Raw genomic sequence first — 16056 nt, 5'->3', positions numbered from 1 at the left:
GGCGGAGATTCAAATATAGCATTCGGTCACCTTTTAGACAAATCGCCAAAAGGTATCCCCATTTTAAAAAGACCCCCCAAACAGAGTCTCCACATCGCCCAACTACTTCACTCTTTAGGGATGATTGACATCTAGAGTGAATTAAATCCTTCTGCAAAGGACTATACTCACTTTCCGGCTCCCCACGGGACCTATTCCCGAATCGATCACATCTTCTTACACACACTGAGATACACTTAGCGTCCCAATCCTCCATTTGCAAAGTCCCCTGGTCAGACCACTCTATAGTTACTCTCAAAATCACAAGCTCCCCAACTCAATTGGGCCCACCTCAATGGCGCCTTAAGGAATCTCTTCTCTCCAACCCAGTGCATTGCACCATTTTAGAAAATGATCTAAAGGAATATTTCCTCCTTAATGACAATGCTGACAGTACACCCAACTCCTTATGGGGGGCTCATAAAGCGGTCATGAGGGGTAAAATCATCCAACTAACCTCACGTCTTAAACGTGAGAAACAACTGGACATTCTTAATCTAGAGAAGGAATTCCGGCCCCTAAGCAAAACACACAAGAAAAATCCGACACCAAGCCCTCTATCTAAACTTGACGCAGCTATAATAGCCCTGAACATAGCCCTTACCTCCAGTGCCAAAAAGCACCTTGAATGGGTAAGTGGCAAGTTCTACCTCCTTGCTGACAAATTTGGCCCCCAACTTGCAGCAAAACTCTCCCCTAAACAAAGAATTTGCACGCTAACCCAAAACCCAAAGCAGATACTAGAGGCTTTCCACGTGTTCTACTCTAACCTCTATGCTGATACCAACCCCGGCTCCCCTGCTAAACTAAACTCCTTTCTGGACAATACCCCTCTTCCCAAATTATCCGACACTCACTGATCTATCATGGACTCCCCTTTCACTGTAGGAGAGGTTAGGGAGGTCATCAAAGGACTTAAAAAAGGTTCAGCTCCGGGCCCGGACGGCTTTTCGACCCATTATTACAAGACCTTCTCAGATACCCTCTCGTCTTATCTGGTCCGGCTCTTTAATTTCCTTCGAAAGGGACAGTCACTAGACATAACAGCAAACCTTGCTTACATCTCTGTCATCCCCAAACCTGGAAAAGACCCCAGCCAAGTCAGCAACTATAGGCCAATTTCGCTAATCAACAACGAACTTAAGATCATGACAAAAATTCTCTCCAACAGACTGGGGTCTTTCATAGGGTCTTATGTACACAAAGACCAAGTTGGCTTCATACCGGGGAGGCAGGGACCGGACCAGATAAGGAGGGCGGTGGACATCATTTCCCTACTTAGGTCGGGATGGTATGGGGGCCCATCACAGGAGGGATTCCTCCTTTCATTAGACCTTCAGAAGGCCTTTGATACGGTCACCTGGGCATATCTATTCACAACCCTCGAAAAGTGGGGTTTTGGCCCACACTTCCTCTCCTCATTAAAGGCCCTATATTCCCTCCCCAAAGCTCAGGTTAGGCTTCAGGGATCCCTCTCCGACCCATTCCCTATCTCTAAAGGAACACGACAAGGATGTCCCCTTTCCCCCCCCCTCTTCGCCATAGCAATAGAGACTTTAGCCATTACTATAAGAGAATACCCAGACATTCACAGAGTTAATTGTGGCCCTTCAACACACAAATGTGCACTCTTCGCGGATGATATCCTCCTCTTTGTAACCTCCCCCCTCATTTCGACCCCTAACGTTTTACAGCTGCTAGACAATTTTGGCCAGGCCTCAGGACTTAAGGTTAACATGGCCAAATTCACCACCCTTAATATCTCTATCCCATCACCCCTGCTAGATAGACTTAAAGACTTAAAGAACACTTCCCATTCACTTGGAGTTCCACCTCTGTCCCTTATCTAGGTGTCCACCTCACAACCTCTATTGACCAACTATACAAAAACAATTACCCACCCATGTTCAGGAAACTCAAATCCGACCTTGACCAATGGTCGCTCCACAATCTGTCCTGCTTAGGCAGGATAAATGCTATTAAAATGACCCTCCTCCCCAAGATCCTTTATCTCTTCCACTCCCTCCCCATATCAGTCCCCAAACTACATATAACTAACCTCCAATCGGTAATTACTCACTTCACTTGGGGCAAGTTAAATCACCGCCTCGACAAAAACAGATGCTCTTTTGACCCAGAAAGAAAGGAGGCCTAGGACTTCCTAATCTCTGGCTCAATTAATCCAATTTTCCACCATTGATTCCAGAGGTCCTAAACCAGACTGGGTGGGAATAGAAAAACAAGCTGTCCCTAATTACACTATAGATTTCCTTATTTGGCGGCCCCCTAAATCTAGGCCCCCTATCCTCTCTCCCTCACTGTCCCACTCGATCACCTTATGTGACTCCCTACATAAATTGAACTCTATAGCATCATGGTGGCACTCCCTCGCTCATATTTTTCACAACCCTCAATTCCCCCCCTGGAATGGATATTAAGGCCTTTCAATGGTGGTTGGATAACGGCCCCCTAAAACTTGGTTACTGCACCGCTAAACCAGATATGCCCCCCTCCAAAACTTCCGCTTTCACCAAATATCACATTTCTTACTCTCTCTGACACTCAAAGACAATATCCCCCTCGCGGTCACCCCTTATTAGCAATGGTGCTCCACAGCCATGGCTGTGCGGGGAGGAATCTCCCTGAAATACTCAACACTTGCTGACCTATCGGAGAAAGCGCCTTACATGCTTAGCTGGGAGAGCGACCTTGAGTTCGAGTGGGACTTGGACACTTGGAACTTTCGTGTTACAAAAGTCTTCAAAGGAATCCTTAATGTATCCCTTGTCGAAGCAAACCTTAAGGTCGTCACCCGCTGGTACCTGGTCCCGACTCGACTAATTAAATTTTCCCACAATCTTCGCCCCTTTGCTTCAGAGGATGCGATCATCTGGGCTCCCTTCTCCATATCCTTTGGCAGTGCCCCAGGTTAAGGAGCTTCTGGAACAAAATCTTTAGCTTAATTTGTACAGTTACTGGGGCAATAGCCCTTCTGAACAAGAAGATTCCTAATATCACGAAATATACGCAAAAGCTGATACATTTCATGCTACTGGGAGCTAAATTAACTATTGCGCGGGCCTGGAAGTCCCCCTCAGTATGTTTTCACTTATCCAAGCAAAAAAAAAGATTATGATCCAGGAGAAAACCTCCAGCACTATACTGGATACATATGAATCCTTTAAATGCATTTGGGAACCCTGGGCCCAGCACATTGGCACCTCTATATAATCCATTGTTTTACTACCCCTAATGCAACCCACTTGATTTACATCACCCCCTCATTGCATAGCCATTAATGTAGCTGCACCTGGACCCCCCTCTTCCATCTTTCTGACTGTTTCTTCCTTTCATTCTAAACTTGTCTTTCCTATCCCCTCTTATCTTTCTCCTTTCTCATACACCCCATTAGTCTTAACTAATGGGGAATTTGGATTAAGGTTGTAACATTCCTTCAACTTCTACTTCCATATACGACCTTTTATTTACAGGGCGATTTTTATGTCACCGTTCTTCAGGTTAGGCATCCTGCCCTTTTGAGAATTACTAAATGCCTTTCTGAATTTTACTTCTATTCAGTTTCTACCCAGTGGGTGTGCAGGTTCGCCTTTGGCGGCCTACACGGCATTGGCCCAACGTCCCATGGCACAGATTGTTCCCATTAGGGGTGTCAGGGCATATGGACAGATCTCGGTCAGCTTCCTCAGGTCTACAGTGTACACCATATATGTATACTTCCACTATGTTTTCTTTAAACCTTATCTTTCATTATGCTGATTGATCATATTTCGATTGTTTCATACAAGAATCTGTCCTTTGTCATCTATATTTTTGTAACCCTCCTTCACCCCTGCGTGGGTGTTACTTTGCCCTAATGTTACTTTCCTTGTTAACAATAAAGCTCTTTTGAAATAAAAAAAAAAAAAAACAAAAGAAAAAAAAACAAACCACTAGGCAGAGAGCACACCCATAGCGTAGTACTGAAGTTAAAAGAAATCAAAGTAAGGGTAAAATACACACACAAAAGAAGAACATTATTAGTTGCTTAAAGTATCTGTGGCTCAGGATGATGGCCCATATCCAGTGCAGGAAGCCCCCTCAGACATGGCCAGTGATGGGGGTCGGAACTAAAAGATGTAATTATTACAGGTACTTATATAGTGCTGTCAATTTATGCAGCACTTTTCCCATATATTTTGTACATTCACAACAGTCCCTGCTCTGAATGAGCTTCCAATCTAAGGTCCCTAACTCACATACACTAGGGCCAATTTTCTACAGGAGCCAATTAATCTACCGGCATGACTTTGGAGTGTGGGAGGAAACCCATGGAGGCACAGGGAGAACATGCAAACTCTAGGCAGGTAGTGCTGTGGCTGGGGTTCGAACCAACAACTCTAGTGCTTTTAGGAGAAAGTACTAATCACATATACAGATACTTATGTATTTATTTATTTATTTTGTGAATTGCTATTGAATACAATTCGCTGTTCTCCATCTTGTGTTCATGTGGATGCAGATTATTCTCATGGGATAGCAGTCAGCAGAATTTGACACAATAAAAACACACCAATACCTTTGATTGGAAAAATATTTGTCCGCGGCCTTTATTATTGGCTTTAATAAACAAATATTAAAAGTTAAACTTTAGAACACATAAAACAGCTCAGCCACTACGGCCCAAGCTGTAAAATCAAATAAAGGGGAATCTCCCCACTTTTAACATATAACTTTAACAACTTTAAATAACTTGTTTAACTTTGTATAAAATAAACTGTCCCCCTTGAAAGGTGACACTAGCCACAAAATAAAGTTAAATGGCGTGACTTAGGGAGGGTGGGAGGGAACACCACAGCTGTTGACTGAACCTCTGGGGCTCGGAACCCCTCTTTTTATTTGAAAATCCACACAGAAAACCCCCTAAACTGCCCAGATACAGTTGTCACCTGACCTACCCAGAGGGAAATGGGCCAATGGGAAATCTTCCCGCAATTTTTAAAACCTAAGGGGATCTTTTCCAATTGTACACTACAATCCCCTTAAACTGCCCAGATACAGTGTCACCTGACCTTTCCAGAGGCCAAGGGCCAATGGGAAGTCTTCCCGCAATTTTTTAACCTGAGGGGATACTAGAAACCCCGCTGCCACAATCCCATGAGGCAAAGGGGGCTTAAAACTGTTTTACCCCCTTTCCCTTACATTCCTGTAGCAATGTCTTTAGTAAGGTTCGGAGAGTTCCAGCTCCTGTGCTTGCTCTGGCTTTCTAGAATTGACATGTCTAAATATCCTCACAAGCCAATGGCGAAGAGCGAAATTGCAAGTAAAATTCTCTTGGTAGTTGTCTATATTCACCATGATGCTATTCACGAGTAACCTGAGGCTAAGACCAGGTTCACATCATAGGCGTACGCACAGGGTGTGCCAGGTGTGCCTGGGCACACATACAGGGGGCTGCACATAGAGGGGGTTCTTCCAAAGAAGTGGGGTTCTTTAAATAAGTGGCACTTCTGCTCTTGCACCATCCATCTGAACATCTTCTTCTCTCTTCACAGGTAAATCTGCGTTTATACTCCCATGTCCTTCTAATTGAACATTGACTGACTGCTCACATGCATATTTGGTAAATCTGTGTTTATACTTCAATGTCCTTCTAAATGAACATTGACTGACTGCTCACATGCATATTTGGTAAATCTGTTTGTCACTGCTGTTTCAACTTCATCTGTAGCCATGCTCACATTATTTCAATGTTTATTTAGCTATTAAGTCTTACCTAAATTATGGGTTCCCTTATCTTTACAATTTTGGCCTCTTGGTCCTCCTGCAATTTGATTGTGCTGTGAAAGTTTTGCTCTGGTAGCTGTGTGCCTAATATCACCTCCTGATTGATTAATTACCAGATTCTATCCACACCCAACACAGTATAAAAACAAAGCTTTCTTTACGGGGGAACACATACAGGGGGCTGCACATACAGGGGGTTCTTCCAAAGAAGTGGGGTTCTTTAAATAAGTGGCACTTCTGCTCTTGCACTTCAGCGATTTGCACAAAGCAAACCACAGCAGACTGCAGGTGACCTCATTTTCACATTATCTCACCTTCCTCTCTGAAACATGCACTCTTTACCTCTCCTCCTGTTCACAATTGCAGCCTCTCTCCTCAAGCTCTGTTTTCTTCACCCCTCTTCTCCACCCCACAATCTGTGCATATCACCCTCACTTCTCCCCTCCCCCTATTACTGCAATCATCACCTCTTTCTAACTAAGCCCACTTGCTAACAAACCCCCCAGGATACTGAAGCGTGTCCCCTCTTACAAATCATATTCTCATATTACCTCCCTTACTGTTCTGCTTCTCCTAACCGCTGGAGATATTTCCCCAAACCCTGGGCCTCCCTTATTTAACTGTACCCAACACACCCATCACCATCACCCTACACCCTCTGGCAGTAGTCACAATCTATGCAATTTAGTCTCCATTCCTCTTCTTCCCAACACCAGCCTCCCCCTCTCCTGTGCCCTCTGGAACGCTCGCTCTGTCTGCAACAAACTCACTGCTGGTCATGACCTCTTTGTCACTAATTCCTTTAATCTACTTGCTCTAGCTGAAACCTGGCTCCACGAATCTGACACCCCTTCTCCTGCTTCCCTCTCCCAGGGTGGCCTTCACTGGACTCACTCCCCTAGGCCTAATGGATGCAAGGGAGGTGGAGTGGGATTCCTCCTATCCCCTCAATGCACCTTCCAGGTTATTCACTCCCCTCCTTCTCTTTCCCTCTCATCATTTGAAGCCCACTGTATACGTCTAATCTCTCCTACTTCCCTAAGAATTGCTGTGATCTACCGGCCCCCTGGACCATTATCGACTTTCCTTGATGAGTTCTCTGCCTGGCTACCCTACTTTCTCTCTTTGGAAATTCCCACAATCCTTCTCGGTGATTTCAACATCCCTGCTAATACAAACACTCCTGATACTTCTAAACTTCTTAGTCTAACCTCTTCATTTGACTTGAAGCAATGGGTACAGGCTTCTACTCACTCTGATGGCAACACCTTGACCTTGTATTCTCCTACCTATGCACTCCATGCAACTTCTCAAACAATCCTTTTCCTCTCTCCGACCACCACCTTATTAGTTTCTCTCTCTCCCTGTCTTCCACCACCTTTCCCTCCAATCGCCTAACCATCACCCGTAGAAACTTTCACAACTTCAACTCCTCTCTCCTCTATTCTGCTACTGACCACCTCTTTGACAAAATCTCTCCCCTGTCCTGCCCCAACCAAGCCACGTCCACCTACAATAAATCTCCGTCCTCCACCATGGACAAGCTCGCTCCCCTCACTACATGCAGAATCAGGCCTTGACCCCTACAACCCTGGCAAACAGATGACACTAAAATTCTCAAAAAACATAGTCGCGCTCTTGAGCGTCTGTGGCACAAGACTAATCTCTCAAAGACTTCAACCAATACAAATCTGCCCTCCATAAATACTATTCTTTCCTCCACACTGCCAAGCAAACCTATTTTACAATTCTTATTAACACCTTCTCATCCAGTCCCCGTAAACTCTTGTCTACCTTCAACTCTCTACTTCAACCTCCACCGCCTCCACCCACTGACTCACTCACTGCACAGGAGATCGCTAATCACTTAAAAAACAAGATACAAGATACAATCCGTGATGAAATCTCCACCCTACAGATATCTCCCCCAGTTTAGACCCCATGCCAACAGGTACAACTGACACTCCCCTTATTCAAACCTGCTACTACAGACGAATTTGCTAAACTCCTTTCTATTGCCCACCTAACCACCTGTCCCCTGGACCCTATTCCCTCTCAAATGCTACAGTCGCCCTCTGACTCCATCCTACACTCTCTAACCTATATCTTCAATCTCTCCCTCACCTCTGGCATCTTCCCCAGTGCTCTAAAACATGCACTGGTCACCCCCCATACTTAAAAAGCTGTCCTTGGACCCTACCAATCTTAACAACCTACGCCCTATCTCCCTGCTCCCCTTTTCCGCTAAACTCTTTCAACGCCTGGTTTACAACCAACTGAGTGACCACCTCATTAAGAACAACTTTCTTGGTCCCCTTCAATCTGGATTTTGCCCTCAACACTCCACAGAAACTGCTCTTTTAAAACTCAAAAATGACCTACTAACTGCAAAAACCAACGGACACTATTCTGTACTCCTACTTCTAGACCTTTCAGCTGCCTTTGACACGGTTGACCACCCCCTCCTCCTCAAAAAACTTTACTTCCTTGGTCTCCTTGACTGTGCTTTTCAGTGGCTCTCATCCTACCTATCCCAACGCACCTTCAGTGTCACTTACAATTCTACTTCCTCCACTCCACTTCCCTTTTCCGTCAGGGTCCCCCAAGGTTCTGTTCTTGGATCTCTTTTATTTTCAATCTACACCTCTTCCCTGGGTCAGCTGATAGCCTCTCACGGCTCTCAATATAATTTCTACGCTGATGACACAAAAATCTATCTCTCCACCCCCCAACTCACTCCATCAGTCTCCTTACGCATCACTAACTTACTAACCAACATATCTGTATGGATGTCACACCACTTCCTCAAACTCAACTTGTCCAAAACTGAGCTTATAATATTTCCTCCCCCACGTGCCTCTTCCCCTGACTTGTCTGTCAAGAGCAATGGAACAACCATCCACCCCTCCCCACATGTCAGGGTGCTAAGTGTTATCCTGGACTCTGAACTCTCTTTTCGGCCCCACATCCAATCACTTTCCAAAGCTTGCCGCCTCAACCTCCGCAACATCTCTAAACTACGTCCTAACGTTCTAACCAATGAAACCACAAAGCTCCTGATTCACTCCCTGGTTATCTCTCGCCTCGACTACTACAACTCCTTCCTCATTGGCTTACCTTTAAATAGACTATACCCCCTTCAGTCCATCATGAATGCTGCTGCTAGACTCCATTGGCTGCCACTCGCCCAACTAATTAAATTCAAAATACTAACAATAAGTTACAAAGCCATCCACAACTCTGCCCCCCAGCTACATCACTAGCCTAGTCTCAAAATACCAACCTAATCGCCGTCTCCGTTGCTCCCAAGACCTCCTGCTCTCTAACTTCCTCATCACCTCCTCCCATATCCGCCTCCAGGACTTCTCCCGAGCCTCGCCCATACTCTGGAATTCCCTACCCCAATCTGTCAGACTGTCTCCAAATGTATCCACTTTTAGGCGATCCCTGAAAACTTTCCTCTTCAGAGAAGCCTATCCTGCCTCCATCTAACAACTGCACTGTTTTCTCCATTAGCTCATCCCCCACAGCTGTTACCCTCTTGTATAACTTGACCCTCCCTCCTAGATTGTAAGCTCTAACGAGCAGGGCTCTCTGATTCCTCCTGTATTGAATTGTATTGTAATTGTACTGTCTGCCCTAATGTTGTAAAGCGCTGCGTAAACTGTCGGCGCTATATAAATCCTGTGTTATAATAATAATACAAATGCAGCAATTTAGATTTTGGATGAAAAGTTTAGCTCTGGGAAACACTTTTTGAAAGATAAAACGTGCATTTTATATAGAACTATATGGATCAGACCAAAATGAGGGACAAATGAGGGGGAAAGAGGGATGGAGGGACATTGCTCCAAATCAGGGACAGTTGGGAGCTATGTTTGAGGTGCACACCCTAATTCAATAGGCTGTGCACACCTATGGTTCACATCTGTGTAGTTCTTTTTAGATGAGATGTGTTCTAGGTACATTACTGTAGAACTCTAAATAATGCGCATTTTTATGAAAGCACATCAAAGATGCAGCAATCAGGATTTTCTTTAGCGCACAGCACCTAAATCGCATCTAAACAGGTGTGAACGGGACCTAAGGCTGCAGGTTTCAAATCTGAGTTATGAACCTGCAACACTCACCACAAGAAAACAATATCTGACATAGAAAATGTCTTTTAACATTTCAAATCATCCTCGCCATTTAAACTGACAGCTCTGTGTATAAGTGGTGTTTGCTGAATGACACCCACAAATGAAAATGTTAATGGGAAAAAGATATTGTAAGTCACGCAGGCAAAGAGTGAGCATCACGCAGGACTAGAATAGAACATGGAACTGTGAGTAGAAACAAAAGACGGTCCTACATCATTGATTTTTTGCATGACAGTCCGCGTAATGCTTTGAAACATTAAACACGGTAGGGGTTAAGCAAAAGAGAAAGCTATAAAGACAAAAAAAGGCAAATACATTCCCCAGAGAAGAGACAACAGATTGTGAGGGAGATTTTTTTCCCCTCCCTACACAGCAAGGAGCAGGTCCTTCTCATTTCAACCTTCAGCATCTTGCACCCCCTGCATCCTCACATTCTGCAGTGTTAGAAATTTCAGCTGTGCCCCAGAGCTACGCTTTCTTCAGCTTTTGTTACTGTGTAATAACTGTTTCTGATGCTTTCTGATCAGTGAATCACTCAGCCACTGCTCCTCCTTCAGCCGCTGCTTTTCATCTACCGTCTTTAACAAACATTGCAGCTCCAGAGATTTCATGCTACTCTTGGCTGGAGAAAGGATTGCTGCAGACTTCAAGAGCTTCTTCATTTTTGGATGTTACCTAAGTGATGGAAGAATGTGAATTCTGTATAAAGTGATAAGATCACCCTTGTACCTGGAGATTTAACCTGCTGAATTTGCTGACATGGATAGAAAAGGCAAACAAAATTACATATTTAAAATCTCTGCTGAGAGGATTTGACTATTTATTGTGTGCTTTTATCAACAAAACAACTCAACTCTATTGCAGCAATGCTAGCTTTAAAGCAAGGGCAGAGTGTGCCTACCTGAGACTTGTATAACTTCAAAAGAGAAGATTGATTTTTTTTTTTTTAAATTAATTTAGCCTTTCTAAATAAATTTCAAGATGCTGCAAAACAATACATCCACATCCACATTACTGGACAATGCTTTAGAGTTGACTTTGAGCAACAGCTCCCGGAATAGCACTTCTACAGAGTCTCCTGGAATTGCAATCTTTATTTCATTTGTCTATTCCTTAGTTTGTATTGTGGGATTGTGTGGCAACTCTATGGTGATATATGTCATCTTGCGTTATGCCAAAATGAAGACTGCCACAAACATCTATATTTTAAATCTGGCCATTGCCGATGAACTTCTCATGCTGAGTGTACCTTTTTTGGTGACATCTACTCTCCTCCGGCACTGGCCATTTGGCTCTCTGCTCTGTAGGCTTGTTCTGAGTTTGGACGCTATGAACATGTTTACCAGTGTCTACTGCTTGGCGGTTCTTAGTTTGGACAGGTATGTGGCAGTAGTCCATCCCATAAGTGCTGCTCGCTACAGGCGGCCAAGCGTGGCAAAGATGGTGAACCTTGGAGTTTGGCTCTTTTCGATTCTTATCATTATGCCCATTGTAATCTTCTCCAGTACAGCACCTAACAGTGACGGGACAGTGGCTTGCAATGTACATATGCCTGAACCTTCTCAACGATGGGTTGTGGTCTTTGTACTCTATACATTTCTGATGGGCTTCCTCCTTCCTATGGCTGCCATCTGTCTCTGTTATATTCTCATTATCACTAAAATGAGGGTCGTGGCTCTGAAGGCTGGTTGGCAGCAACGACGCAGATCTGAGCGTAAGCTGACACTTATGGTAACTGTAGTGGTGACAGTTTTTGTGGTCTGCTGGATGCCTTTCTATGTAGTACAGTTAGTGGGTGTCTTTGCCAGGAGGGGGGACACTACAATCAGCCAGCTCTCTGTTGCACTGGGTTATGCCAACAGTTGTGCCAATCCCTTCCTCTATGGTGTCCTATCAGACAATTTCAGACGGTCCTTTCAGAAGGTCTTGTGCCTTAGCTGGATGGAAAATGCTACAGAAGAACCAGTGGACTACTATGCCACAGCATTGAAAAGCAGAGCTTATAGTGCTGAGGATCTCCAGAATGGCATGTTGACAACAGGCAGCACATACCGCAATGGGACCTGCAGCTCCAGGACTCATTAGAGGAAATACACTTACATCTAAATGAAGTTATTGATTCATTTACTCTATGCCTTTCATGACAATGAACATTCATAGGAATAACTACTCCAGTGCAAACAGATGAACTGCAGTTAAGAAGGGACTTATTTTACTGCATTTTATAGTGTTACCAAAATACCATTTTGCACTGATAGTTTAAGATTACAATCAATCTAATAATAACAGCAGGCTAATTAATAAGCCAGTGCAAACAGCAGTAACCCATAACAACCAATTAACAATTACCTTTAAAACTTTAAAGCAGCTAGAACAACATAAGGTGAATTGCAAATGGTTGCTTTGGGTAACTAAACTTTGCCTTATTCAGCTCTGTTTACTGTTTAATTTTAGAGCATTTTCTGTAATTAAGGTTGTGATACGGTATTTAGCATAATTTTCATCCAAGACAAATTGCAATAGTACTAATATTTTAATGTTATGTCTTAGACACGAACAGACGCTTCAAAGGTTAATATATCAATTACGCCAATTTGCTTTGTTTTCCAGGGTGGAAAAACACTTTAGAATTCAGAAAGTAAAGCTGCTGACATTACCAGTAAGTGGCGAGTGACCTAGTAATATCAGGATAACGAGAGCATCATCTGTATTCTTGCCTTGACATACACTAGCATCTCAGTTTTGGGGTTTTCTAATGTGCAGCACAAAATCCTCATGAATATTTAGCATGTATAAAGTTGATTTCTCTGTTATTTTGTTTGTCTACGATGCAATTTGGATCATTGTTTTGCTGTAAGCTCAATTACTGACTGTTGCAGACAAATATTGTTGATGTTTGCAAAGCTCATATGGATCAGTTGAAGGTTCTATCCTTCCTCTTAAAACTCCAAGTCCACACAAGAAAAATTATCATTTGTGTTGAAAAATAAACCCATTAGGCGTTGAGGCAGTTTTCATAACACACATAATTTAGCTGCTGTTATCTAGAGATTTATACAAAGTTTTCGCCGATGCTTTAGTGATAGAGCTGATGCTCTAGTCTAAAGGGAGAAAATGTACTTTGTCGTTTGGTCATAAAAGGTTAAGTGGTTTGTTGTGCCTCACACATTGTGCCAATCCCAGTCCTTTTTGTTACACCTGTGTTCATGCTGCTGCAAGATTACAGAAAGTATGAGAAATCCATATGCAAACAAATGCTTTTTCTTGCAATTACATAGCTGAAGTATTGACTTGCTATTCATTATTACACATAAATCGATTTTGCATACTCAACTTTGTCTAGATTCATTTGTAAATAATTTTAGAAATGCGATTGTCATTTTCAAAATAATTACAGCAAACATTTTGCAAGTCAAAACATAGCAATGTTATATTAAAAGCAAAAATGCTTTTAAAGTGAATGAAATACAAAAAACAGATCTATAAAATATATGGTGTGTGTGTGTTTATACTGTATACTATATACTGTATACCATATATTACATATAATGTATATATACAGGCTGTATTTTTTTATATATATATATATATATATATATATATATATATATATATATATATATATATATATATATATATATATATATATATAATTATATTTTTTAAAAGGGTCCTATAAAGGTACTAGGTCAGAAAATGGTGTAATGATTCCACCTGTTCTAAGTAACAACACATACCCTACTTTTATGAGTTCAAATGAGGAATCTTGCATGTTGTTTCCTGGACACAGAAGAATTTATTTTTTTTAGTATCGGTCTGACTGCTTTCGCTTCTAAGTTAGGTGGATCGATAACATTCCAGGTTGCAATGCCTTTTACTGGATTTGCAAGTAATGGGGATAATAAATGAATGTATAACAGTGGCGGCTGAAGTTTTAGTATGGGGGGGGAGACCCCACCCCCACCCTTTCTTTTTGACCCCTCCCACTTCTCATAAGCCCTGCCCATTATATAGGTCAGCATTACAGATAGGGTACATAGGTCAGCGTTGGGTATATAGATCAGCATTACAAATAGGGTATATAGATCAGCAATGGATATATAGGTCAACATTGAGTATATAGATCAGCATTACAAATAGGGTATATAGGTATATAGGCCAGCATTGGGTATATAGATCAGCATTACAGATAGGGTGTATATATATATATATATATATATATATATATATACCCTATAATTATAAATATATATATATATATACCCTATAATTATAAATATATATATATATATATATATATATATATATATATATATATATATATATATATATATATATATATATATATATATATACCCTATGTCAGAATTTGGTATATAGCACTCCCACTCCTTTCCCCTCTGCTCACAGCTCTGACAGAACAACCCCCCCTTTCCCATTCGTGGCTGGCAGCTCTGACAACACCCCCACCCCCCCGGCACAGGGCTCGCAGCTCTGATAGCACCCTACCCCATGGGCTCGCGGCTCCTGGCACTAAAAGTACACACAGCACCATGCGGGAGGTATGGCACTTGCAGAGCTGTGGCTCTCCTCCAGTGAGGGCAGCAGGCAGCAGCGGTGGCGGCAGAGGAGTCCGCTCCTCATGCTTCTTCCTCTCTCTGTGTCTCCTCTTCTGCCAAAGCGCTGGACAGCCAAAAGGATCTCCAGACGCTTTGGCCAATCGGGAAACAGGTCTCACGGAGCTGCCTCCTGATTGGCGGGGAGGCACTGTAGCATGAAAATAGCGAAAATTAATTCGCTATGGTCACGCAATTGGGTGGGATCAGGGTGCCCCGAGCCCACCCTTTTTTGAAGCCTATTAGAGCCTCTGGCTCTATTCACCTGCTTAAAATAAAACACCCCCTCCCACCCCCGCCATAGGAGTCCATGAGTCCAGTATCCTGAAAGGGGCCGGTCACATGGATAGATGGGCGGCGGCAGGGATAGGGGGGTGGCGCCCATGCGCCCTCCCTGCCGACACTGATGTATACCCTATGCCTGAAATCTAGTATATGTTTTAACGCATTAAATAATTGCAAAAGTAATGTTCAGCATTTATACATTTGCAGCATTCATCAAAATAATACATGGTGCACCTGCCATGAAAGTTCTTGTTCAAGCACTTACTTGTAAAGGGTGACAATGCTCTGTGCCTGTCACTGAATTGTGTTACTTTGTTGTCACCCTGTTGCTTTTGATATGGAGTACAAGTAACTTTTTAAAAGGAAATTAGTTATGATACACATTCTGTGTAGGAGAATTCAATAATGCAGTAATGATAAATTCTAGCAATAAGGCCTCTTTGACATGGCCCACACCTAATTCATGAAAGCAGTGTCAGGACAAGGTCATCCGGTGCCCAGGGTGAAGGGGGAAAGCTGCGACCCCCCCCCCCCCCCCGTAAAGAAAGAGTTAGTGTAATTTCAAAACAAGAAAATACTTAAAATAATACAAATTAACCGCTTGCCGACCAGCCGCCGTCATTATACTGCGGCAGGTTGGCCCATTCCCGCAAATCGTCGAAGCTGTATGTCCCTTTTACAGCTATAGCAGGTGCACCCGCTGCACAGCGGGGGTGCTGATGCGCATGGCCGGCAGCCGGGATGTCCGCTGGCCAACCGTGATCGCTCCACAGAGAGCCATAACGGGGATCTGTCAATATAAGCAAACAGATCCCCGTTCTGACAGGGGAGTAGAGAGAGATCATCTGTTCCTAGTGCTTAGGAACAGCAATCTCTCTGTACTCCCAGTCAGTCCCCTCCCCCCACAGTTAGAAACAACTCCCAGGGAACACATTTAACCCCTTGATCTCCACTAGTGTTAACCCCTTCCCTTCCAGTGTCATTTATACAGTAATCAGTGCATTTTTATAGCGCTGATCACTGTATATATGTCACTGGTCCCAAAAAAGTGTCAAAATTGTCCGATCTGTCCGCCGCAATGTCGCAGTCCCGCTAAAAATCATAGATCATCACCATTACTAGTAAAAAAAATAAAATTTATAATAAAAATGCCATAAATCTATTCCCTATTTTGTAGACGCTATAACTTT

At 43.1% G+C, this 16056-nt stretch overlaps 1 protein-coding gene across 1 annotated transcript; it reads left to right on the top strand.

The window, feature by feature from the left end:
* The first annotated feature begins 10188 nt into the window (after window positions 1-10188).
* Window positions 10189-13435, top strand: SSTR1 (somatostatin receptor 1). The gene has a single exon (XM_073610614.1). It carries the CDS (start codon window positions 10947-10949, stop codon window positions 12048-12050), a length of 1104 nt encoding a protein of 367 aa, XP_073466715.1. The 5' UTR covers window positions 10189-10946; the 3' UTR covers window positions 12051-13435.
* The last annotated feature ends 2621 nt before the right edge of the window (window positions 13436-16056 follow it).

The sequence above is a fragment of the Aquarana catesbeiana genome, linkage group LG13, assembly GCF_042186555.1.
Source record: "Aquarana catesbeiana isolate 2022-GZ linkage group LG13, ASM4218655v1, whole genome shotgun sequence".
Taxonomy (NCBI): Eukaryota; Metazoa; Chordata; class Amphibia; order Anura; family Ranidae; genus Aquarana; species Aquarana catesbeiana.
This window is presented reverse-complemented; position numbering and strand designations above follow the sequence as displayed.

What these genes read in the sequence shown, in the direction of transcription:
- SSTR1 (XM_073610614.1), top strand. Translation starts at nt 10,947, where the DNA reads ATGCTGCAAAACAATACATCCACATCCACATTACTGGACAATGCTTTA.